Source organism: Hyperolius riggenbachi, chromosome 7 (assembly GCF_040937935.1).
Source record: "Hyperolius riggenbachi isolate aHypRig1 chromosome 7, aHypRig1.pri, whole genome shotgun sequence".
Lineage (NCBI taxonomy): Eukaryota > Metazoa > Chordata > Amphibia > Anura > Hyperoliidae > Hyperolius > Hyperolius riggenbachi.
Genome location: NC_090652.1, coordinates 26,981,924 through 27,007,927, shown reverse-complemented (window position 1 = coordinate 27,007,927; position 26,004 = coordinate 26,981,924). Strand labels below are relative to the sequence as shown.

Here is a 26,004-nt window from a genome sequence, read left to right as displayed (position 1 = left end):
TATTGTAAACAAGCAATTTTATTCATAATGGTAATTTCACTGCAGTTCCTCTTTAAAGGAAACCAGAGCTGATCAAAGATGAAAGATTTATGCATACCTGGGGCTTCCTTCAGCCCCATGCGCACGGATCGCTCCCACGATACCGGGTCCCGTAAGTTCTGCCAGTCGTTGCCAGTCTGCGCAAGAGAAGTGCGCTCTTTACGTATCTCTCCGGCAGCCGCCAGCTGAGCTGAGAGACCTCTGAAAAGCTTTCTAGTGTTGCTGGCTAAAAGCTCTATAGGTATGCGGGGTTTCCAGAAAAACAGTTTCTATGATAGTTGTTCTTTTAAGGGGCCAGAGACTGCTGGTATGGAGAGGGTTAAAGAAACCTATCTCTAGGTGATAAAAGAGCCACCGATACGGGTAACATGAGCTGCCGCCACCGTCACACCCTCCAGAGTCACCCATGTGACCTGCAACCTGAGAGAGCCCCCTACGCTCCCATACAAGATGCTGCCGGCTCCCCTGGATGGAAGGAATGTCAGGTGTGACATACGACACCCATCATCAGCCTGTCCCAACAACACTAGCAGTTACCTCTCTGAGTCAGCTGCTACACGGCCCACACATCTGTATCCGGACAGACCGGACTCCGGTGACACCAGGCCCAGGTATGCAGCTCCTGCTCAAGGGACAGGTCAGACCGGACCCACTATTGTAGGGGAATACAGATACACAGGATTGAGCAGAGCTGGGACAAGGTCCTCCAGCACCCAAGGCTGAGACACCAAAGTGCGCCCCTCCATCCCTCCCACCCCATCTGTCACACACTGATTGCTATTAGACAAAGAGGCGCCCCAGGGCCCCCAATCCCCTCCAACACCTTAATCTCTAGTTATCTGGCTTGCAGTCACTGCCATGTATCCCCTTTTCTTATTTCTTTCAACACAATAGTGGTATGATAGCTGAGTGAGTTGTGCGCCCCCTCCTACACTGCGCCCTGAGGCTGGAGCCTCTCTCGCCTTGGCCTGGCCCCTCCTACACTGCGCCCTGAGGCTGGAGCCTCTCTCGCCTCTGCCTCGGCCCGGCCCTGGGATTGCGTGTCACAGAGAGTGTGCATGGGCGTATCAGGTCATTTGGACACTAGGATCAGCAGGCGTCCAATGCCGAGAACAAACGCTGTAAGTTCCCGTCCGATTGACGGGTAATCTGACAGGAAGTTGCATAAAGTGTACATGTCTAAACTGCTCCTGATCAAAAACTGGATAGATTTTCTGAAGTTATCACAGGAGCAGATCGGACATGACTGGAGCAGATCGGTCAAGACGGATTTAATAGTACGATTCCCTTTAATCGGACAGTAAATTGCATCGTGTGTACTCAGCATTACAGACGCCAATGTAAATTATTGGTAACTGGACACCCAGGTGGTGAGTTGGGTGCCAAATGTGGATAGTAGCCAGTTGGGAGTAATTGTTTCAGCCGATCATCTTTTTGTAGACCATTGGCTACAAATAGTGGGTGTTTGGGTGCCGGAATAAGTGTTGGGTATTATGAAGGGTAGGTTATGGTGGATGCTGCTTACAGAAGCTTTATGGTCATTTGTTCCACATCAGTTTCCCTGCCCCTATCCCCCCCCCCCCCCCCCCCAAGCATTAATTCCATTTTGACACCTTATTCTAACATTAGAGTAAGTAGAATTGGTAGGGACTAGATTGTGAGCCCCTCTGAGGGACAAGTGACAGGACAATAAACTCTGTACAGTGCCAAAGCCCTCCCCCCCCCCAGCATGCACCATCTCCATCAGGGGTAGAGGAGAGTACGCCAAATACAACCACGTATGACTCTATACACAGGCTGGCAGACCACAATTCCCCCTTTAGAAAGGTGGGTCAGGCAGTGGGGGGGGGGGGGGGGGGGGGGGGCATTACATTATTACCTCCCCTTTCTAATATTTAGGGATGATTGCTGATAACACTTTACATTGCGGCAGATGTCAGTGCATATTAATAATCATTTTCTCACTTTTTTCACACTTTACAATACCACCATTGCCATTTAGACTTGCCGCCAATTACCACCAACCCTGCCGCAAGTTGCAATATTTCAATAGGGTGCCCATGTTTGCGGTAGGGTTGGCGGCGATTAGCGGCAGGGGGGTTAAAGTGGACCCAAATTAAAAATACAAGATTTCAGAAATAAAATCTATTTTTTAAATTATGATAATAAATAGCAGCCTTTTTTCAGCTGCATGATGATAAATATAAAATATTTTACATTTATTGGAGGAACCCCTCCCTTTCCTTTCAAATTGCCGGGACAAAATCCGGCAAACTGGTGAAGTAGGTGATGTCTGGCAATGGAGGAATTGCTAATGGCTACCCCAGTATAATCCTAGTTATGAAAAGAGAAGGGTGAAAAGCATGCACTGAAATGCTCATAGGCTTGAAGGAGTGTTTATTTATCTTTGTATGTGTCAGAGTGGTGCAACTAAATATTTGTAATTAAAAAAAATGTTTGGTTTGGGTCCGCTTTAAGGTTAGGTGCGAAGGAGCGATTAAGGTTAAGCATCAGGTAGGAAGTTGGGGGAGGGGGGGTGTGGAGGGCTAGGGTTGGGGTTAGGTATCAAGTAGGAAGTTTGTGGGTGGGAGACAGTTAGGGTTAGGCAATCTGGGTGAGAGTAGGCTTAGCTATTGTAAAATATTGGCATTAAATATCTATATTTTTCTATCGGGATAACTGGGTGCCTAAATTTCCATGCAGCTTTTTCCGATAGACGCACAAATCCTGCCCCCTCCCTCCCCTCTTATCTTCGCATCCCATGGAGGTGCAATTCCCCAGTTTTTCTGAGAATTACTAAAAAGAGGAAACTCATGAGAAGTACGGCAGACAAACAGGCTCACAATGACCTTTTATCCAAATTGTCTGTAACTTCCCTCAAGCGGCTTCAGCTTCTATCAGAGGCATGCGGAGGGTTAATGCAAAAACTGGAAGGGCAGCATTTTCTCTTTATGATATTTGAGGAAGGGAGGACACCCCCCCCCCCCCACCCTCGTCACCATAAAAGCCTAGAGTGGAAAAATGACACGCACCGACATCCAGAGCCTCCCCCTCCCTAACCCTAATCCTATCCCTCCTGCCTATACATTTGACAGTGAATGTAGGAAGATTCGACGGGTAGGTTATTTTGTCGGCGGCGCACCTGCCTGGAGAGTCTGTGTTCTGCAGAGCTGCCGCTCTATCCGACAGCGGTGCTGCTGAACCTCTCTAAGCCTGTCAAAGCTGCCCTTGGTTGGCACAGACTGATCTGAAGAGCTGACACTTTCATCTTGAGTGCCTTGAAGCAATGGACTTTGGCACAGCACTGCTGAGTTTTGGAGCTTTTCATCATAGATAGCTGCTGTTTACATCTCAGGTTTCCTTTTTCTTTTTTTTTAAAGGTGTGTTTTTGTCGTGAGTTTCAAGTCACAAAAAGAGGAAAACTTTAATCGAAATCCCAGGTTTAACAGTGAACGGCCGGGATCCTAACCTGAAGAGCTGGCAATCTGTTGCAAAAAGCAACCATCTAATTCATTTGTAAAAGGAGCGATAATATTCTAAGGTTTACAACTGACAGTCCTGCATCTAAAGCTGAAAAGCTGACAATCTAATTTTCTTATTGTGAAATTTGCTGCCACTGGATCAGAGCGTTCTTTCTCCACATCTGGATCAAGAGACCCTGTCTTCCTCTCTGTCCCTGCATCCTAAACACACGTCAAGGTAACCTTCTAACAACTTTAAATGGGAACCTGAAGCGGGTGAAGTGAAAGACATATGGAGGCTGACATATTTATTTTCTTTTAAACAATGCAGATTACCTACCTGTCCTGCTGATCCTGTATCTATAATACTTTTAGCCATAGACCCTAAACAAGCATGTAGATCAAGTGCTCTGACTGAAGTCTCACTAGTTTAGCTGTATGCTTGTTTCAGGGCATGCCTTTCAATCAGCCGCTAAGAGATTTGGGCGCAGGGTAAGGCCTCTTGTACACTACCTGCGATTCCGATTTGCGATTTTGACACGATTTTACATGTGATTCCAATTTGCGATTTTGAATGCTGCATTTTTTTCTGTATTTTTTTATAGCACCCAAGGAAAATCGGAATCGCAAATCGGTGTTCAGGGGGCTTGAAGCCGATAAACGGTTTACCCTGCGTTAATTGCTATTCCCCCTCCAGGCCGCCGTGGATAGTGGGGGAATTATGTAATTCGGCTTCCAGCTATTGCTGGGTTTTTGTAGCAATTTGTGCTCCGTCTTTTGACGGCGACCAAATTACTCATTGAACTGTATATAGCTGCAATTCCTATTATGGCCTATGGTGGCGCCAGCTGTGCCCAAATATCCTGCGCTGTTTTTACAGCGCTCGTGTGCCAGGTGTGTGATTCAGACAGTACTACAGCCAAAGAGATCAACAGAACTGCCAGGCAACTGGTATTGTTTAAAAGTAAATACATATGGAAGCCTCCATAGCCCTCTCACTTAAAGAGACTCCGTAACAAAAATTGCATCCTGTTTTTTATCATCCTACAAGTTCCAAAAGCTATTCTAATGTGTTCTGCCTTACTGCAGCTCTTTCTGCTATCACAGTCTCTGTAATAAATCAATGTATCTTTCCCCTGTCAGACTTGTCGGCCTGTGTCTGGAAGGCTGCCAAGTTCTTAAGTGTTGTGGTTCTGCTATGAAGGGGGACTTCCAGGCCCCTCTCTGCACACTGCCTGTGTGTTATTTAGATTAGAGCAGCTTCTCTCTTCTCTCTTATCTTTTACAAGCTGGATAAATCGTCCTCTGAGCTGGCTGGGCTTTCACATACTGAGTAATTACAGACAAGGGCAAAGCTGTTTGCAGGAAGAAAAGAGCAGCCTGAAACTTCAGTGCATGAGAGCAGAAGGGGGAAAGAAACACACAAATGATCTCTTGAGATTCAAAAGGAAGGGTGTATACAGCCTGCTTGTGTATGGATGTATTTTCTATGTGTGGACATACTGTACATCAACCTACTTCCTGTTTTGGTGGCCATTTTGTTTGTTTATAAACAAACTTTATAAAACTGTTTTTAACCACTTTTAATGCGGCGAGGAGCGGCGAAATTGTGACAGAGGGTAATAGGAGATGTCCCCTAACGCACTGGTATGTTTACTTTTGTGCGATTTTAACAATACAGATTCTCTTTAAGTTTCCCTTTAGTCCGTGTTGTTGTTTTTTTGTTTTTTTTTTCAATTGGACTTTTGAATTGTTTAATTCATCTGCTGTTTTGAAGTATTTTGGGCTAATTGTTGGTTTGATCCATTCCACTCCTTACTTCTGTCTATGTCTACCCTTTGCTTTAAACACCTACTTTACTAAAGTTACAGGAGTTTAAGAAGATGACTACAATAATGTGGAATTATTATTGATTCTTATAGCGCCAACATCTTCCTAAAGGCAGCCATACACTGGTCGATTGCCACCAGATCGTCCAGCAGATAGATCCCTCTGTGATCGGATCTGATCAAAGAGGGATCTATTGGCTGCCTACACTGATTTTGAATCGATTTCCCCCAGCATACTCACGCGGACTAGCGACAGTTGCGGCGGAGTTGCGGCGGCAACTGTCGCTAGGCAATTGACCGCACCAATCGCCTGGCGACAGCAGCGACGAGCGACGGTTCGGCGACAATTGTAGCCCGTGAGTATGGGCCATTAATCACTGAATGAAAGGCGGCCTGGGGGGCAGTCAATGTCTGGCTGCTACACAGTCTCTACATCCACGCAGTTACCAGTAGTGATGGGCCGAACCTCCGATTTTAGGTTCGCAAACCAGGTTTGCGAACTTCCGCGGAAGGTTCGGTTCGCGGAAAAGTTCGCGAACCGCAATAGACTTCAATGGGGATGCGAACTTTGAAAAATAGAAAAAATTATGCTGGCCCCAAAAGTGATGGAAAAGATGTTTCAAGGGGTCTAACACCTGGAGGGGGGCATGGTGGAGTGGGATACATGCCCAAAGTCCCAGAGAAAAATCTGGATGTGATGCAAAACAGCGTTTTAAGGGCAGAGATGACATTGAATGCTAAATTGCAGGCCTAACGTGCTTTAAAACATCTTGCATGTGTATACATCAATCAGGGAGTGTAATTAGAGTACTGCTTCACACTGACACACCAAACTCACTGTGTAACGCACCGCAAACAGCTGTTTGTGTAGTGACGGCCATGCTGGACTACTGCGCAACATGGCGAGATTGCTCTTCCTCACTCAGTGATGTCAGGTAATGTGTGACTTCCTTCTCAACTTTCCATGGCATTGTTAAAAAGCTTACGTTTTGTTTTTAAATTACATTTTCTACTTGCTGTGTACTTGTTCAGTACCGCTACAATGAGAATCCTATGGAGGCGGACAAGTCTGGCATTGTGACCCCGGGTAATGGCCGGGGAATGAGGGATGGAATCCGGTGTGGAGCCTGAGCAACGGCTACCACTACACATCCAAGGAGGGCAGCAGGCAGGCGTGCACGCCCGCCCGCCCCGAGGTAGTGACCAAAAATAACAATACAGGAGGACTATCGAGGGCTTGCTGTATTTGAAATGAATGTACTTTAAATCCTTTAACGAGAACCAGTTATGGCGGGCAAAGATGACACCACATTCCTTTCACGAGAATCATATGAAGGCGGGCAAGTCTGCCATTTGTGACCCCGGGTAATGGCCGGGGAATGAGGGATGGAATCCAGTGTGGAGCCTGAGCAACGGCTACCACTACACAGGCATATGCAGTGAGGTGAGTTCACTCAACCAAAAGGTAGTTATATATGCAGTGAAGTGAGTTCACTGAACACAACAGGTAGCTATGTGCAGTGAGGTGAGTTCACTCAACCCAAAGGTAGTTATATATGCAGTGAGGTGACTTCACTGAACACAAAAGGTAGTTAAATGCAGTTAGCTGAGTTCACTCAACACAAAGGTAGTTATATATGCAGTGAGGTGAGTTCACTGAACACAAAAGGTAGCTATGTGCAGTGAGGTGAGTTCACTCAACCCAAAGGTAGTTATACTGTATATGCAGTGAGGTGATGGCCTGAACACAACAGGTAGTTAGATGCAGTCAGCTGAGTTCACTCAACACAAAGGTGCAGTGAGGTGAGTTCACTCAACAGAAAAGGTAGATATGCAGTGAGGTGAGTTCACTCAACTTAAAAGGTAGTTATATGCAGTGAGGCAAGTTCACTCAACACAAAAGGTAGTTATGTGCAGCGAGGTGGGTTCACCCAACACAAACGTAGGTGTATGCAGTGATGAGGTGGGTTAACTAAACACAACAGGTACTAGTAGTAGGTAAATGCAGTACTGGGTGGGTAGTACAATGTGCAGATCCCTGTCACACACACAGGTGTCACTGAATGTGTTGCTGAATGCTGGTGGGCTGCTGACAGTGGGACACACACATTATGAATTAGCAATGCTGTCTAAGCAACACAAGTGTCTCACACACACAGGTAGTAGTCACTGAATGTGCTGCTGCTGCTGCCAGTGAGACACACAGTATGAATTAGCAATGCTGTCTAAACAACACAAGTGTCAGTTTCAAACACAGGAAAAAAAAATGATCACACGAGCAGGATGAGCTCTGAAAAGAGCTGTTCTGGGGCGCTATTATAGCAATAAGATTCAGCTAAGCAAGCTAAGAAGGCAAGAGCCTGACTAATCTGTCCCTAGGAGAACAAGTCTGCAGCAGCTGTCCCTATTCTGTCTCTAGCAGGCTCACGAGTGAGGCCCCCGGAGCCTGCCTTATAAAAGGGGGGGGGGGCTCCAGGGCTTAGTATAGCCGGATTGGCTACAATGCGCCTGCTGACTGTGATGCAGAGGGTCAAAGTTGACCCTCATAGAGCATTATGGGGCGAATCGAACTTCCGGGAAAGTTCGAAGTTGGCCTGGAACCGTTCGCCGGCGAACTGTTCGGCCCATCTCTAGTTACCAGTAGCAGAGAGAGAGAGAGGGACTGAATGAATCTCAGGACCCAGGAGCTGATGCTGTACTCGGATCCCTGACTAGGATGAGTGCCTTCTCTCACTGACTCTCATTACTGTGGTTCTTTGAATCATTGAGCTGAAGGAAATGAATGAATCAGTCAGTAAATCAGTTATGAGTCGAGTCATGCGCTGCTGCTGCTGCTTTGTAAATTGATACCTGAGTGAGCTGAGAGGCATTTCTTCTCTCACTACTCAGTGCATTAGCGCCCTTCCCTCCTCCTGTCGCTCTAGGCAAGAATTTATAGCTGCCTAATGGCTCAGACGCCTCTGAGGAAGTGGCACTGGGTATGTTGCAGGAAGTGAAGGAAGTGGCACTGGGGATGCTGCAGGAAGTAAAGAAAGTGGCACTAGGGATGGTGAAGGAAGTGATTGCAGTGGTGTGAGTGATTGCAGAGGTGTCTGGTGGAGCAGGTGAGAGAAGCATGGCTTCCAGCTACGCTATACTCTGAAATTTATTTACCTGGGTTTGGGGAGCACAGGTTGGGGGGCCACTAACACCACCAGAGAAGCTATATTAGAGAGGGGGTCCAATAATCAAAGCCAAGTAAGCTGTATTAGGGAGGCAGGTGCTAAAAACTCCAGGGAAGATATCCTAGAGAGGGAAGGGGAAGCACTAGGCACCAGGGAACTCATGCCACATGTAAAATGAAGGCGTGGATTAAAGGGCAACTGAAGTCAGAGGGATATGGAGGCTGCCATATTTATTTCTTTTTAAACAATACCAGTTGCCTGGCAGGCCTTCTGATCTTTTTGGCTTTAGCAGTGTCTGAATAACACTTGAAACAAGTATACAACTAATCTTGTCAGATCTGACAATGATGTCATAAACACCTGATCTGCTGCATGCTTGTTCAGGGTCTATTACTAAAAGTATTGGAGTAAGAGGATTAGCAGGGCTAATATTGTAGCCTCCATATTCCTTTCTCTTCAGTTGCCCTTTAAGGTGTGTGAGGTATTACAAGGAAGGCACACAGAGGCGGGACAAAGTCCTCCAACACCCAAGGCTGAGACACCAAAGTGCGCTCCTACATCCCTCATACCCCAGCCGTCACACACTGATTGCTATTAGACTAAGAGGCTCCCCGGGGCCCCCTAACACCTTAATCTCTAGTTATCTGGCTTGCAGTCACTGCCATGTATCCCCTTTTCTTATTTCTCTCTGCTTCAAACACAATAGGGGAATGATAGCTGAGTGAGTTGTGCGCCCCTCTTACACTGCGCCCTGAGGCTGGAGCCTCTCTCGCCTCTGCCTCGGCCTGGCCCTGAAGGCACACTGTATTGTATGGGTTAGTAAATGATGATGTGTGGTGGGAACAGAGGAACAATAGACAGCAATGATGCAGGCATAGCTCTATAGGTGTCCTCTGACCAATGAACAGGGGCGTAGCAATAGGGGTTGCAGAGCTTGCGACCGCATCGGGGCCCTTGCAGTATTAGCGCTCTATTGGTCCTGTACTCATAATAATCACTTCTATAGATACTTTGAATAGTGGTAATCATTAAAAAACTGTTCCCCATCCCCTTCTTGCACTTCTCACACTGTAGTTGCCATTGGCAGGTTTTTGTGCGCCGTATCATTTGTTATGTATAGAGTGCTTGGGGGGCCCAATGTAAAACTTGCATTGGGGCCCACAGCTCCTTAGCTACACCACTGCCAATGAAGACTCTTATTTGGTGAAAACACACCAACAGTGTATGGAAATACTCTGTACAGGGGGCCTCAGTGTGCGTCTGTGAATAGCGCACCCTACAGCTTATCTCTGTCACAGATATTTACCCCATATAGTCATAGCATATATCACAGCTCCCTATGTCAGGTTACTTCAGTGTGTGTCTGTGCACAGCGCCCCCTGCAGCTTATCTCTGTCACAGATATTTACCCCATATAGTCATAGCATATATCACAGCTTCCTATGTCAGGTTACTTCAGTGTGTGTCTGTGCACAGCGCCCCCTGCAGCTTATCTCTGTCACAGATATTTACCCCATATAGGCATAGCATATATCACAGTTCCCTATGTCAGGTTACTTCAGTGTGTCTGTGAATAGCGCCCCCTGCAGGTTATCTCTGTCACAGATATTTACCCCATATAGGCATAGCATATAACACAGCTCCCTATGTCAGGTTACTTCAGTGTGTCTGTGAATAGCGCCCCCTGCAGGTTATCTCTGTCACAGATACTTAACCCATATAGTCATAGCATATAACACAGCTCCCTATGTCAGGTTACTTCAGTGTGTCTGTGAATAGCGCCCCCTGCAGGTTATCTCTGTCACAGATATTTACCCCATATAGTCATACCATATATCACAGCTTCCTATGTCAGGTTACTTCAGTGTGTGTCTGTGCACAGCGCCCCCTGCAGCCTATCTCTGTCACAGATATTTACCCCATATAGGCATAGCATATATCACAGCTCCCTATGTCAGGTTACTTCAGTGTGTCTGTGAATAGCGCCCCCTGCAGGTTATCTCTGTCACAGATATTTACCCCATATAGTCATAGCTTATATCACAGCTCCCTATGTCAGGTTACTTCAGTGTGTGTCTGATATTTATCCCATATAGGCGTAGTATATATCACAGCTCCCTATGTCAGGTCACTACAAGCTGCAGCATAACTCACATTCCACATCACCATATAATGTAACAATCTGTTTCCTGTAAATACAGAAAGTAACAAGCTGGAGCTTTCTTCCTCCACCTCCCTCAGCCCTTTCGTACATCTGTCTCCCTTCCATTACAGTGATAGTGGCATCCTGAACAATGGGGTGTGTGCAATAATTACAGTATGTGTGTAAAGTCTTATCGCACGATGAGTAGAGCTTAATGCAATATATTACATGCGATGCAGTACACTCTACTCATTGTTAGTGATGTTGGCCTCATAGGCGAGCTGTTCACCATAAACATCTATGGGCAGCCTGGCTGCACATGGAATGGACACCTACCTATCTAACCTATACTGGGGGCTCCTACCTATCTATTCTATACTGTGGGCACCTACCTATCTAACCTATACAGGGAGCTCCTACCTATCTAACCTATACTGCAAGCACCTACCTAGCTAACCTATACTGGGGGTGCCTAACTATTTAACCTATACTGGTGGCAACTATACTCACTACCTATATTGGAGGCACCTACCTAGCTAACCTATTCTGGGGGCACCTATCTATCTAACCTATACCGGGGGGCACCTACCTATTTAACCTGGACTGAGAGCAACTATACTGGCTAAGATACTGGAGGCACCTACCTGCCTAACCTATACTGAGGCAATTATACTGGCTACCTATGCTTGGTTACCTATACTGGTAGGACCTATAACTGGCTACCTATAGTGGGTGCAACTAGACCTGGCTAAGCTATACTGCTGACACCTATACCTGGCTCCACGGGGGGCAATTTTTACACCCTCGCCCTGGGTGCACTTTAGCCTAGAAACTGCCCTGTACATCGGAGGGCAACACAAAAGCTTGGTAGATGTTTTTTTTTACCTTAGGGTTGTACAACGAACAAAGGGACGTGATCTGCATATGGAGGAAAAGCGTTTTTGCCATCTATTTAGAAAAGGGTGCTTCACGGTGAGAGTGGTTCAAATCTGGAATATCTTACCTCAGGAAGTAGTTATGGCAAACTCTATACCTGAATTGGCTTGGGGCTTTCTTTGCACTGAAGGGCATCCACGGCTATAATTATGAAGTAATTCCTGAAATAGTTGATCCAGGGATTTATCTGACTGCCATCTGGAGTCGGGAAGGAATTTTTCCCTTTTAACCCTCCTGTCGGTCTATTAGAAACTGCCAGGGGGCAGCGCAGCACTATTTTTTAAATTATTATTTTTTTAAAATCATGTAGCGAGCCCAGGGCTCGCTACATGATAGCCGCTGTACAGCGGCATCCCCCCGCCTGCTTCGATCGCCTCCGGCGATCTTTGATCAGGAAATCCCGTTCAAAGAATGGGATTTCCTGAAGGGCTTCCCATGTCGCCATGGCGACAGGGCGGGATGACATCACCGACGTCATGGACGTCGTGACGTCTAAGGGAGTCCCGATCCACCCCTCAGCGCTGCCTGGCACTGATTGGCCAGGCAGCGTACGGGGTCTGGGGGGGGGGAAGGGCGGCACGGAGAGGCGATCTGCGGCGATCGACCACGGAGCGGCAGTGATCGGAATGCACACGCAGCTAGCAAAGTGCTAGCTGCGTGTTGCAAAAAAAAAGTGAGCAAATCGGCCCAGCAGGGCCTGAGAAATCCTCCTGCGCGGCATAGCCGTTTTTTTCTGGTTCAACTTTATAGACAGATATCTTTTTTTGACCAAACTATGTAACTATGAACTTAGCCTCTGAAGGATGCAAGTCACACACTCTTTAAAGTGAACCTCCGGACTAAAAATCGACTCAGCAGCACTGAAAAGGCTTGGTGTTTCTTTTAGGCTAATTTCACACCAGGACGTTGCGTTAGAGGGGACGTTAAGGTCGCATAACGTCCCCCTAACTCAACGCCTGGTGGTGCTGGATCTGGACGTCAGAGTGAGCCGCGTTGTGCAGCTCACTCTGACGTCAGTGATGCCGTGATGCGCACTCTTGTGCGCATGCGGCATGACGTGGTCCCGCCGGCCAATCGCCGCACAGAGCGGCTGCTCCAGGAAGTAAACACTGCACGTCATAACGTGCAGTGCATATTAATTAGCCATGTGCCTGGCCGCTCTCCGCTCCTCCCTAACATTACTGAGCATGTGCAAGCAGTCTAACGCGGCTCAGCCGCGTCCAAAGTACTGCATGCAGTACGTTGTCTTGTGACACAGCGTTACAATGTAACGCAACGTCCGCACTGTGAACAGCCCCATTGATTTTTCAGTACTGTGCGGTGGGCTGCGTTACAGGCTGCTCTAACGTGCGCCTGTAACGTCCCACTGTGAAACCAGCCTAACAGTTTCACAGCATTAGAACTTTGTTTCTCTTATACAAGCCTCATTTTAGCTGCACAGAAGAAAACTGCCCGGGCTTTTTTCCCCTGATGCTGTGCAAAGCATGATGGGATTTTTGATTTTGTTGTTCTCGTTCTGCTGTTTTGGTGCAATTTTTTTTTTTTTTACATTTTGAATTTGACATTTGAAGCCTAGCATGTTCAGCTGGGAGGGATAATCAGGACACAGGACAGGTGGAACTGTGTCTCCTGCTCCTTGTCACCTCCTTTCAACCAAAAAGATGGCTGCCCACATGACAAAGATGGCAGCCCCCATGAATCACAAACATTTGCCTGTTCTTTTAAAACAGGGTGGGTAAGAGATTATAATACCTATCTATTCTAATTAACATAACTAATGTAACTTGATGACAGTATGTTTGTTTAGGCTGAAGTTCCCCTTTAACCACTTGAGGACCCACCCTTTACCCCCCCTTAAGGACCAGCGCTGTTTTAGGTGATCTGTGCTGGGTGGGCTGTGCAGCCCCCAGCACAGATCAAAGGGCACTCAGAGCGATCAGATCGCCCCCCTTTTTTCCCCACTAGGGGGATGATGTGCAGGGGGGGTCTGATCGCTCCTCCTGGCTGGCATTTTGCGGGGGGGGGCACCTCAAAGCCCCCCTCCGCGGCGAAATCCTCCCCCTCCCTCTCCTACCTGCTCCCCCGGGAGATCTGGGCTGCACAGGACGCTATCCGTCCTGTGCAGCCAGTGACAGGACGTCCCCTGTCACATGGAGGCGATCCCCGGCCGCTGATTGGCCGGGGATCGCCGATCTGCCTTACGGCGCTGCTGCGCAGCAGCGCCGTACAAATGTAAACAAAGCGGATTATTTCCGCTTGTGTTTACATCTAGCCTGCGAGCCGCCATCGGCGGCCCGCAGGCTATTCACGGAGCCCCCCGCCGTGAATTGACAGGAAGCAGCCGCTCGTACGAGCGGCTGCTTCCTGATTAATTAGGCTGCAGCTGGCGACGCAGTACTGCGTCGCTGGTCCTGCAGCTGCCACTTTGCCGACGCACGTTATGAGTGTGCGGTCGGCAAGTGGTTAAAGAGATTATGTAACAACATTTTCAGCCTTATTTATTGTATCCTATAAGTTCCTATACCTGTTCTAATGTGGTCTGGATACACACTCAGTAATATATCTAATCTTCTTTTCTTTGTCAAGCTTTGTGGAGCCAGAAAGGAATGCACTGCCTCTGCTGTGATAGGGAGAAGTTATGCACGCCCCCTCCACGCTCTCTGTGGTTTGTTTACTCTTCACAGACAGAGCTCTCTGAGCGGGAAGGAAGCTGCCTGTCTCATGCTGCGAACTGTGAGAAACCCAGACTGGAGTGCAGATAATTCTCTTTGTAATAAAAACTTGTAGTATACTGTAACATGATATATATAAAAACATCACCTACTGGTTAGCGGCCATGTTTTTTGTTTGTAAACACTGCCTAAATCATCACAGCCAGGATCACGGCGGCGGGGAGCTGCGGAAACGGCAAAGAGGGGCCAAGGAGAACATAATGAATAGAATGGTATGCTTTTTATTGTAAGAATTTGAGAGTACAGATTCTCTTTAATGAACTGAATTGTTTTCCTACAGATGGCGATGGTCACTGGCCTTATCCCCATCCTCCGAACTGCCGTGGAGGCCACCACTGACTACACCGGGAGGACTATGTGGTTTGGGTTCGCTGTGGTCCGTCTCATCGCCCTTTATGTATCTGAACTCCCCTGGGGTAAACTGGATCTGGACTTTGACTGCCGTGGTAATGAAACCTCAGAGTTCTGTCGTAAGTCCTGCTTCACCAACCACTTTAATGTGCCTGTGGTATCTCTGTGGAACAGCGCCTATGTGTTCTTCGTAGCTTCTGTCCTCCTCATGGAGCTCTTCACCTCTCAGCTTCGACACAGCCTGACCAAGGCCGCAGTGAAGAAGAAAGGCGACCACACTGATGGTCCTCTTATCGGGACATGGACATCGGACTTGGCCCACAAGGATTTGGTACTTGATTTCCACCGTCAGAGGACGTTACTTGTCCTCTACCTGTTCTGTATCTTTATGCGGCTGGTGGGAGAGATGTTTTTCCTGTACATCCTGTTTTGGTGGCATCTACCGCTGGTACCCAATGATCCCATTGAGTGCTCCACTTACGTGTGCCCTGGGCCCTTCACATGCCTGGTCCGGTTCCCCGCCGAGAAGAGGATGTCCCTCTACCTCCTTGGGTCTTTATCCATCCTGTTGGTTCTTGCATGCATCATCTTTGGGCTCTACAGCATCTGTCACTATTTATACAACTGTTACAGTCACCACGATGAGTGCGTATGATGACCTACAACAGCAAATATGCAGCAGAGAACTATTATAACTGGCTTAACAATCGCCAACAACCAATGTCCAACAAAATGTGGACATACAGAAACTGCAGATATAACACTATAAATAACAAATGCTTGAAACTCTAGTTCTGAGAACCACCCATGACAAAGAACTGACACTTTAAATGACAAAACTGCCAATGGAAGAAGTAAGGGAGATTTACCTGTGATGACATTGTAGGTAATTACAGGGAGGCTAAAGACGATATGGACAAGGATGTAATTGATGGGTCATGCAATTAATTAGGTTTAGTCTCCTTTCGGAAAAGAGGGGTTGGAAAGCACCTTAGCAGGTTTGGTGGGTGGGTGGGTGGGTGAGTCAGTGCCTGGGAGCATGGGGAATGGCACCCCAGCAGATGAGAGTGGCTGGAGAAAAGTTTTGAAGCGGTGACCAGAGAAGAATGAAGAAGTTTGGGAAATAGAAGAAGAAGGACACTGCAAGTCTTTGTTTACAGCTTGGAATGTTACTTACATTTTCTATGCAATCTGGGAAATGTTACACTAAGAACAATGCATTGTAAGTTAACACTGGAAACCCCGGTCGGGCTTCCTCTTACTGATCTGACCGTACTTTATTGGCTTGGTAATGCACTGGATGACTATGAAGCAAATAAAGTAGACTTACTGTTCAATTTGTCCTAAATAAAGACTGTGTGTTTGGTTGAAAAGGAATATCTCCCATCCTGCATGGCAGGATCTATCTATCTATCTATCTATCTATCTATCTATCTATCTATCTATCTACCTACCTACCTACCTATCTATTTATCTATTTACCTACCTACCTATCTAATCCATGGGATACATTACTCGATACTGCGTCCTGATCGACCTTCAGATTTGAGTGTCACAACATGGCCGCCCAATCAATCCTTTGGAGTTGGTTGAATGAGTAGATCTTGAATGGCGGAAAAATCTTGGTCGCAAGTAGGGATGGTCAAAAAGATACAACATTTTTTGAGTTGATGCATAATTATGCAAATTTTGTATGCAAATCTATGCAGTTTGAGAATGGACCAATCGGATTTTACCTCAGCGGGATTTGATTGGTTCAAGTTCAAGCTGCATACATTTGCATAATGCTGAATCAACTCAAAATTATTTGCATCTCACTGCTCATCCCTACTCGCAAGAGCTTGATCAGGTGCGCGCAGGGCCGGATTTGTACTTTTTACCGCCCGAGGCCCACTCTCACCAGCTGCCCCCCGACCGTCAGCATCCTAAACTTCTCACCCCCCCCCCCAACATGGCAGGGAGTAGATTGCAGGCTCCTCTGAGGACAGTTTGTGACACGATGGCAGGGATTAGATTGAAAGCTCCTTGGCAAGCAGCACATTTGGTAAGTGACAGGCGGCTCAGAGATCACGGTGAGTGGCCATTCACTGCCCCGTCATCCACTGAGTGCCAGATCCGGCTGTTGAAGTCGCCCACCGCTATGTGCAAACTCTGTGTAGCGGGGCGAATGTTCGTCAGGTTAACTGCTACTGCCACCCTGCTGCCCACACCCCGCCCCTTGCTTTCCTGGTGCCCTAGGCCATGGCCTTTGCGGCCTTTCCTGAAGTCCGGCCATGGGTGCGCGGTGTTCAATGCTGCAATGGCCAATGGACCCCCGGCCGGTGTCCCCCCCCCCCCCCCCCCCAAGTGTAAAGTGCCTCCCACCATGCCTGTGCTGCTCAGCGTTAAAGGACAACTGTATTGAGAAGAATATGGAGGCTGACATATTTATTTCCTCTTAAACAATACCAGTTGCCTGGCAGCCCTGCTGATCTATTTGGCTGCAGTATTATCAGCATCACACCAGAAGCAAGCATGCAGCTAATCTTGTCAGATGTGACAATAATGTCAGAAATGATGGAGCAGAGTGTTCTTCTATACACACATATAGGCACCCAGAATAACAAGTCAGAGCTCTTTACTGAAGAAAACATATGCAGAGATAAATCATACAGCACCATCAGGTAATGCAGCTTACTTTTGAACAGAAAGGAACACAGAGAATAGAGGAAATAACAATTCCTTAAAGTAAATGTTTACCTGTTTTAAAAAGAAAAAGTCAGATACTCACCTAAGGAGCGGGAAGGCTCGGTCCTAATGAGCTTTCCCTCTCCTCTCCCGGTGCCCGGTCCCGCGCAGGATCCCCCGTGGCAGTATTCGACCAGTTCGGTCAAATACTGCCACTTCCGCAGCCGAAGGGAGCTTTCGGAAGCCTTCGGGAGCACTTGGGCTCCCAATGACGCGGCCGCTCCTTACTACGCATGCGCGAGCGCCCTCTATGACACGCTCGCGCGTACGTAGTATGGAGCGGCCCGTCTTCGGAAGCCCGAGTGCTCCCGAAGACCTCCGAAGTCCCTGCGGCGGCGGACGCGAACGGGGGAGCCAGCGCAGCACCGAGGGCACCGGGAGAGGAGAGGGAAGGCTCATTAGGACCGAGCCTTCCCTCTCCTTAGGTGAGTATCTGACTTTTTATTTTTAAAACCGGTACCCATTGGCTTTAAAGATCATCTTCACATTTGACACACAGTGACATCTTGTGGCTGTTTTACTATACTGCAGTTTAAGGTAATAATGTAATTAATTCTCTAACAAGAAACACCTGATCTGCTGCATGCTTGTTCAGGATCTATAGGTGAAAGCATTAAGGTGCGTACACACATGCGACTATAGTCGTTTGAAACGATCGTTCCCCGATCCTTTTCAAACGACGATCGTTTAAAAAAAAGCAACCAACGTTCATTAAGTCTAACGACGGACGGGCTAGATCGTTTAAAAACGAACGATCTAGCTTGGCGGATTTTTACCAACGACGATCGTTTGCAAAAGTAGTACATCATTGGAAACGATCGTTCGTACTAGACTTGACATGCGCATTTCGCTATTTCTCCATGAAATTTCTCATTTTTATGCGCAAGCGCAATAGTTGCTTTACATGATGTAACGTTCGTTCTAACGATCAGATCTTTACACACATTTTAAAACTAAGTTTACTTAGGTCGTTCTTTCGTCAATTCAAAGTTCGTTCGTCGTTCTCAACGAACGATCGTGTGTCACATGTGTGTACGTAGCATTAGAGGCAGAGGATCAGCAGGACTGCCAGGCAACTGGTATTGCCTAAAAGGTAGTAAATATGGCAGCCCCATATCCCTCTCACTTCAAGTTCCCTTTAAAGTCTTCCCTCGCCACCAGTGTGACTCTTGGCATCCTCCGTGAGGGTCTGTTCCACATGACACTGGCATATGCTTTGATGAGCTGAGTCAAGTGGTACAGGTGAGGTGACACTATTACTGGGGGAGGGGGCGGGACTCCTTACACTTGGGGGGGGGGGAGGAGGGGCTACAGGTGGCGGCAGGATGATATAGAATAGATGGCAAAAAAGAGAACCCGAGGCGGGGTTCTTACATCGCAATCCTTATACAGAGGCTAGGTCTGCCTATAGAGCCCAGCCTCTGTTGCTAGTTAGTTTCCTCCAAAGTCCCCCCTGCGCGCTGTCAGACCCCATAAAACACATCTGCACTGTGCGGCTGTGTTTACCTCACTACTGTCAGTCTTGGCTGCTCCCCCCCGCCTCCTGAATCGCTCCGGTCCCCGCCCGCGTCCCTTCCCTCCAATCAGCAGTGAGGGAAGGGACATGGGCGGGGACCGGAGCAATTCAGGAGGCGGGGGAGCGGTGAGACTAACATTAGTGAGATAAACACACCCGGCTGCGACACGCTGCGTGTCACCAGCGTGGCTGTGTTTTATGGGGTCTGACAGCGCGCAGGGGGGGCTTTGAAGGAAACTAACTAGCAACAGAGGCTGGACTCTATAGACAGACCCAGCCTCTGTATAAGGATTGCGATGTAAGAACCCCGCCTCGGGTTCTATTTAAAGGGGCACTACAGCGAAAAACTGTAAAATGTAAAATATGTGCAAACATAAACAAATAAGAAGTACGTTTATTCCTGAGTAAAATGAGCTATAAATTACTTTTCTCCTATAATGCTGTCACTTACAGTAGGCAGTAGAAATCTGATAGAGGCGACAGGTTTTGGACTAGTCCATCTCTTCATAGGGGATTCTCAGCAAGGCTTTTATTCTGTATAAACATATTCCCTAAAAAGGATTTAAACAATGATGCTGGACAGCTTCCCTGCTCTCTACACAGTTTTTTTGGCAGTTGGACAGACCAACTGCCATTCACTAAGTGCTTTTGAAAATAAATATATCCCTGAGAATCCCCTGTAAAGAGATGGACTAGTCCAAAACCTGTCGGTTCTGTCAGATTTCTACTACCTACTGTAAGTGACAGCAACATAGGAGAAAAGTAATTTATGGCTCATTTTACTCTGGAAAAAATGTACTTTTTATTTGTATATGTTTGCACCTATTCTACATTTACAGTTTTTCCGCTGTAGTGCTGCTTTAAATGTTATGCTGTTGCTTATCTTTTAGAGCAGAGAGGAAGTTCTGAGTTCAGATCCGCTTTAAGATGGCAAATTACATTGAGTGTTGCTTTTTAGTAGGAGGGCTTCTCTTTTAACCCCTTATGCTCTGCTAGTGGTTCTGGGTCATCATGAGCTATCTGGGTATTCCTTAGTACTGGTCCAAGCCCTATCCCATAGAGCCTGCCATGCACTGATGAAGACCAGAAAGTACGAAACAGGCTGTCTGCATGTTGGTTTAATGTATAATGTATGAGCTACAGGCTCATCATACACATGTCCTGTGTCACATCATCAATAAACACTAGTGTCCCAGTGCCACTGGCAGCCATGCACGCCCAAGCCATCACTCTGCCTCCATCCTATTTTACATCACGTTAAAAGGGCACTATGGTGAAAATCATGCTGTTTCATTATCCCCACAATCAGATTGAACTTCATCCAAATCAGTAGCTGATGTCCCTTTTCCACTAGAAAGTGTCACCTTTTCTTGACTAGATCATCAGGGGCGGTCTGTGTGGCTGATATTGCGGTGAAACCCCTCCCACAGTGTGATGTCATGACCAAGGTCCTGATAGTTTGCTGTCTGTGAACTTCATTGCATTGTGGGAAATAACAGCTTTTTCCAACTGCCAAGCAAGCAGCATCTCCCTCTGTGCATAAAAACTTTCAGTTTCAAGATGTCACCACCAGTGATACATTTCAGAATGTAAATCAGGGATAGGAAAGATTTTATAATGGGCAAACACTGACCAAATAATCTATAAATTAATATTGTAAACAATAAGCAATTTTATTTATCATCTCAATTTCACTGCAGTTCTTAAGCCAGCCAGTCCTACAGTCCTCAAGCTACTCCTATTATTTGATATTGTCCTTCCTTCTCTCCCTGCCCATGGCTGATTTTTAACTCAGCTTACACACTTCAGAGCCATGTTTCTGCAGGCGTCTCACATATAGCAATTAAGCTGAAAAATTAAGATACAGCTGTATAACATGGAGTAAACTGTATTAGAAACCATGACATTCTGGTCTAATAGCAGAAGCATTACCTCTGTTCCAATGCTACTACTGTGAGCTTGCTTGCGAATTTTTTTATTAGACTTTGAGAACTGCACTTCAGTCTTCTACCTCTGAAGCAGGCGTTCTGCCCTCCAAATGTAGAAAGGAGACAGAAGTGCAGTTTTCAAAGTCCAGTAAGTTTTGACAATTGAACTTACACTCGATGTACAATGGTACAGAGGTAATGCTTCTGCCTTCAGACTAGAATGTCACCGGTTCTAAGTCAGCTGCCTCTTAATTTATCTGCTTTACAGTTATATGTGGGAAGCCTTCAGAAACGCAGCCCTATGGAGAAATGTATGTTGTCTCTATTACTCAAATGATTGTGGGTATAATGGAACAACATCCTTTTCACCAAAGTGCCCCTTTAACTGAAAATTAAAACAGAAAAGAAAAAAAGTCCAGCAAATTGATCACCTCCTCCGTATCAATCATATATTCCCATGCAGGCCCGGATATACAATAAGGCACTATAGGCACGAGCCTACAGACGCCTAATGATGTAAAGGCGGCTCATTCCCCTTCCCAAGAGCCTGCCTCCCTCCTTCCCTATGCAGTGTCCCAAGCAGAATGTAAATATGAGGTTACTCACCCTGCTCTCAGCATTCCACTGACGAGCTCTGCCTTCAGTCGGGGGCACCTCTAGCTACTTAATATTAGGCAGCCAGAAGTACCCTCAGAATAAAGGGGCATGAGTAGCTTCCTATGCCAGGCAGGGAAAGTAAGGGAGAAGTGACAGCTGGGACAGTCAGCACACATGTGCTCGGCTGGGGTTTGTAGGTTCATGGAGGGTGAAGTCTGGGGTGCCAGGACATCTGTGCCTATAGGCTCCTGTGAGATAAATCCGGGCCTGCCCCCCGGTGGTGACTAAACCTAAGACCCCCTGGTGATGCCTAAACCTAAGACCCCCCTGGTGGTGCCTAAATCTAAGACCCCCCTGGTGGTGCCTAAACCTAAGACCCCCCCCCCCCCCCCCTGGTGGTGCCTAAACCTAAGACCCCCCCCTGGTGGTGCCTAAACCTAAGACCCCCCTGGTGGTGCCTAAACCTAAGACCCCCGTGGTGGTGCCTAAACCTAAGACCCCCCTGGTGGTGCCTAAACCTAAGACCCCCCCTGGTGGTGCCTAAACCTAAGACCCCCCTGGTGGTGCCTAACCCTAACCACTCCCCTGGAGGTGCCTAAACCTAAGACCCCCCTAGTGGTGCCTAAACCTAAGACCCCCCTGGTGGTGCCTAAACCAAAGACCCCCCTGGTGGTGCCTAACCCTAACCACTCCCCTGGAGGTGCCTAAACCTAAGACCCCCCTTGTGGTGCCTAAACCTAAGACCCCCCTGGTGGTGCCTAAACCCGAGACCCCCCTGGTGGTGCCTAAACCTAAGACCCCCCCTGGTGGTGCCTAAACCTAAGACCCCCCTGGTGGTGCCTAAACCTAAGACCCTCCTGGTGGTGCCTAAACCTAAGACCCCCCTGTGATAAGCATTAATTACGTTGTAAAAAAATATTGTTCTGTTTTTCGTTTAAAAATAATGTTAAAAAAAAATATTGTACTGTTTTTCATTTAAAAATAATGTTTAAAAAGATTATAAATCATTAAATAATGTGTAATCATGAGAAGCAGTTATAAAACATTAAAAGTCTCTGGGCGCCACTTGTAAAACGTTATTTTTCTCTGACGCCCTTTTTTCCTGTTGGGCGCCCATTAAACTGTAAGGGGGCGCAGAGCATGGCCACTGCACCCCCAAGTGAGTGAGAGGCAGCCCGCTGGTTGCCCGAATTGCCCCTGCTCCTCTCCCTCCATTTGCAGAGGATTGTAAAAGTGTTAGCAGCAGAACAAGGCTGGCACATCTGGCTTATAGGGAGACACATCTGGCTATCTAAATGGCATGTGTACATTTGGCTCTACCCATGACCACATCCACATTCTAATGCCTGGCCATGCCCAATTTGTCCAGGGGGGGGCAAAAAAATTGTCTTTGTCCCCGGGCACTGAAAAGCCTAGCTACGCCTCTGCAGGTGATGAGGTGTAACTTTTGTCCGTCTTGCGAATATCACAATCTCACTCTCCTAATCAGAGGCTTATACTGTGATAGTTTCTGGGCAAGAGTGCTGAATAGCCACCTCTGTGCCACTGCCTTAAATACAGCTGGAAACATTTTGTCCATCACTGCTGCAAAGAGATACAATACAGTAAATAGTACAGTATAGCTCTCCCTTTCAAAAATGGCCACTAGATGGGGACGTGGATTTTCAAATGAACTTTACTACTGTATAGTCAAGCTTGTGCTTCCACCATGTGGCCAACTGCAGCACTAAAAGCAGAGTTTCTAATATTGACATAAGCCACTTTCACACTGGGGAAGTGGGGACACCAGGGATGGATTTAACATAAGGCACTGTAGGCACCTGCCTACAGGCGCCTGATGATGCAAAGGTGGCTCACTTCCCTCCCCGAATGCCTCTCTCCCTACTTCCCTATGCAGGGTCCTGATGAGAGTGTAAATGAGAGGTTACTCACCCTGCTCTCAGCAGAGATCTCCCTTCCATCAGGAGCACCTTTAGCTACTTAATACTGAGGTTACTCTGGCTACCTAATACTTGGGGACACCTCTAGCTACTTATTATTCAGGGTATTTTTGGCTACCTAATACTAAGGGACACCTGTAGCTACCTATGACCGGCAAGGGAAGTAAGGGAGAAGTGACAGCTGGTCCAGCCAGCACATTTGTGGTGCGGTTTGGTGGCGGTTTGTAGGTTCATGGAGGGTGAAGTCTAAGGAGCCAGGACATCTTTGCCTATAGGCTCCTCTTAGGTAAAGCCGAGCCTGTGGAACACTATAGGCCGGTGCTTCCACAGTGGCAAGAAAGGTAATTGATTTGGACGCCAAGCTTTTTAGCAGCCCCCCCAAGCCAGGGATTTCCCGGTTCACTAGCAAATGAAATTACAGGAAACCTCTTTAGCTAAAAATTGCCACTGCATTGAAACAGGGTATAAAAAAACATGGACTGTCTCATTGCTTCTGTATAAAAACGTATGCGGCCTGAAAATGGACCAGTCGGATCTCACCGAGGTGGTATAGTAAATACAGCAAAGTCCCCGTTATTCGGTACTCAGGCAACCTGTGGTCTTAACTAACCGGCATGCCTGAGGGATAATGGGGACTGTGCTTTTGGGGGTCTGGTGGAAAAGTTCAGAGCTGAGAGCAGGGACTACCAACAGATCATCCAGGCATCGTCTTCTACGCATCCTGCACCTCCGATCGGCTTTCTGGCATCTCCAAGGACAGCTCCCGGCATGTCACGTGCGACCCGACGTCGGTCAGGTGACACACGGGGAGACAGACACTGAGGATGCCGGAAAGCCCCTGGGAGCTTAAATGCCAGCGCCTGGACAATTGCATACCTAAAAACACACGATTGGTTCTCATGATGGCCAGGGGCCCCGGACCTCTCTCACTGGCCGGGGCCCCAAGGCCAACATGCGATACCTGGAGGGGAGTGCAGGTGGGCCTGGACCTCTCACACCCAGGCTCTGGACCTCTCACATCCAGAAAACCCACCAACACTGCCTCCATACTGAATGCTAAATTCAACACACACCAGCAATAGAACACAGCAGTACATGCATCCAGCTACATTTAAATGATCAGCAGAAGCTCGTCAGCCAATCAGGATGCACTGTCATACACCCTTTACCTGCCATACCACATCTAGCAGCCATTAGCATTCAGGTGGGAGGCTTCAGTTGGACACAATCGCAAGATTGCGTCGCTAGCAGGACCGCCCCATGCAGGCACCCCTCCCTAACCGCTCACCTGTCCGCCGTGTCCTAGAGCAGAAGCCTCCCACCTGAATGCTAATGGCTGCTAGATGTGGTATGGCAGGTAAAGGGTGTATGACAGTGCATCCTGATTGGCTGACGAGCGCCTGCTGATCATTTAAATGTAGCTGGATGCATGTACTGCTGTGTTCTATTGCTTGTGTGTGTCGAACAATTGCATACCTCACAACTTTTTGAGATGAGAAAGAGGGTCACTTAAGCCACGCCCTTGCCAAACCCCTGATCACGCCCCCACCACACCCCTAGTCATTTCATAAGAAAAATATGTTATTTTATAATTCAAACCACACTGGTCCTTTCTATCCTGATTCGTTTTCCTTCATATTAACATTTTAAAATTAGTAATATATCAATTTAAAGGATGGGAATAAATATTAGAGTCAATCAATCACGGTTTTTAGTAGAGAAATATATATATTTACATAAAAAGAGGGACAAAGTCCTGAAAGGGGGACAAATGAGGAGGAAAGAGGGACAGCGGGACAGGGCTCCCAAAGAGGGACCGTTGGGAGCTATGCGATTGGTGAGTAGTTCCTGCTGGTTAGGGGTGGGGGTAGTAGTGCTTTTATGCCGGTTTAAGCAACCAGCAAGTACATGTATCCGGCATCAGGCAACTCCCATCTCTGCCGGACACCGTGGGTCTTGCTGTAGTACTAATAGATTGTTTGCACCTCATTGCAGGACCGGCCAGAGGCAGAGGTGAGAGAGGCTCCAGCCTCAGGGCGCAGTGTAGGAGGGGCACACACAGGGCCAAGGCAGAGGTGAGAGAGGCTCCAGCCTCAGGGCGCAGCGTAGGAGGGGGCGCACAACTCACTCAGCTGTCATTCCCCTATTGGCAGTAACTGCAAGCTAGATAACTAGAGGTGGTGGGGTGGGGGGGTTTGGGAGCCTCTTAGTCTAACAGCAGTGTGTGACGGCTGGGGTGGGAGGGATGGAAGGGCTCACTTTGGTGTCTCAGCCTTGGGTGCTGGAGGACCTTGTCCCGGCTCTGCCTCATTGACCATCCCTACTTGTTTATACGATTTATCAAACACACACATTCGCAAACACTCCCAAAAACATGTATACTTTGAATGCGCCCTTTAACCTCCCCAGTGGTATTATTATTTCTGGAGTTTAGGGTCTAAAAGCGGTACTATTTTTTGCACCCTTTCAGACCCCAAAACCATGAAAAAATCACACCGCAGAGAGATCTGTAGCAGTCCAGAACTTACTCACCTCCCCTAGATCCAGCGCTGCAGTTCACCCTCTGTCCTCCAGGTGGCACTGTAACCCTGTAGGGAGATTGCCATCTGTCGTCATGACGATAAAAGACAATCTCACCCGA

At 47.5% G+C, this 26,004-nt stretch overlaps 1 protein-coding gene across 4 annotated transcripts in view; it reads left to right on the top strand.

The window, feature by feature from the left end:
- Positions 1-15,992, top strand: part of LOC137524189 (gap junction beta-3 protein-like) — a 33,151-nt gene extending 17,159 nt beyond the window's left edge. For 3 of the 4 annotated variants that reach the window (XM_068243779.1, XM_068243777.1, XM_068243778.1), the window contains exons 2-3: positions 3,420-3,738; positions 14,585-15,992. In XM_068243779.1, the coding sequence (XP_068099880.1) occupies positions 14,585-15,310 (726 nt within the window). In that variant the 5' untranslated portion in view covers positions 3,420-3,738 and the 3' untranslated portion in view covers positions 15,311-15,992. The remainder of the gene's footprint in view (positions 1-3,419; positions 3,739-14,584) is intronic. The other variant, XM_068243775.1, reaches the window with a different exon arrangement.
- The last annotated feature ends 10,012 nt before the right edge of the window (positions 15,993-26,004 follow it).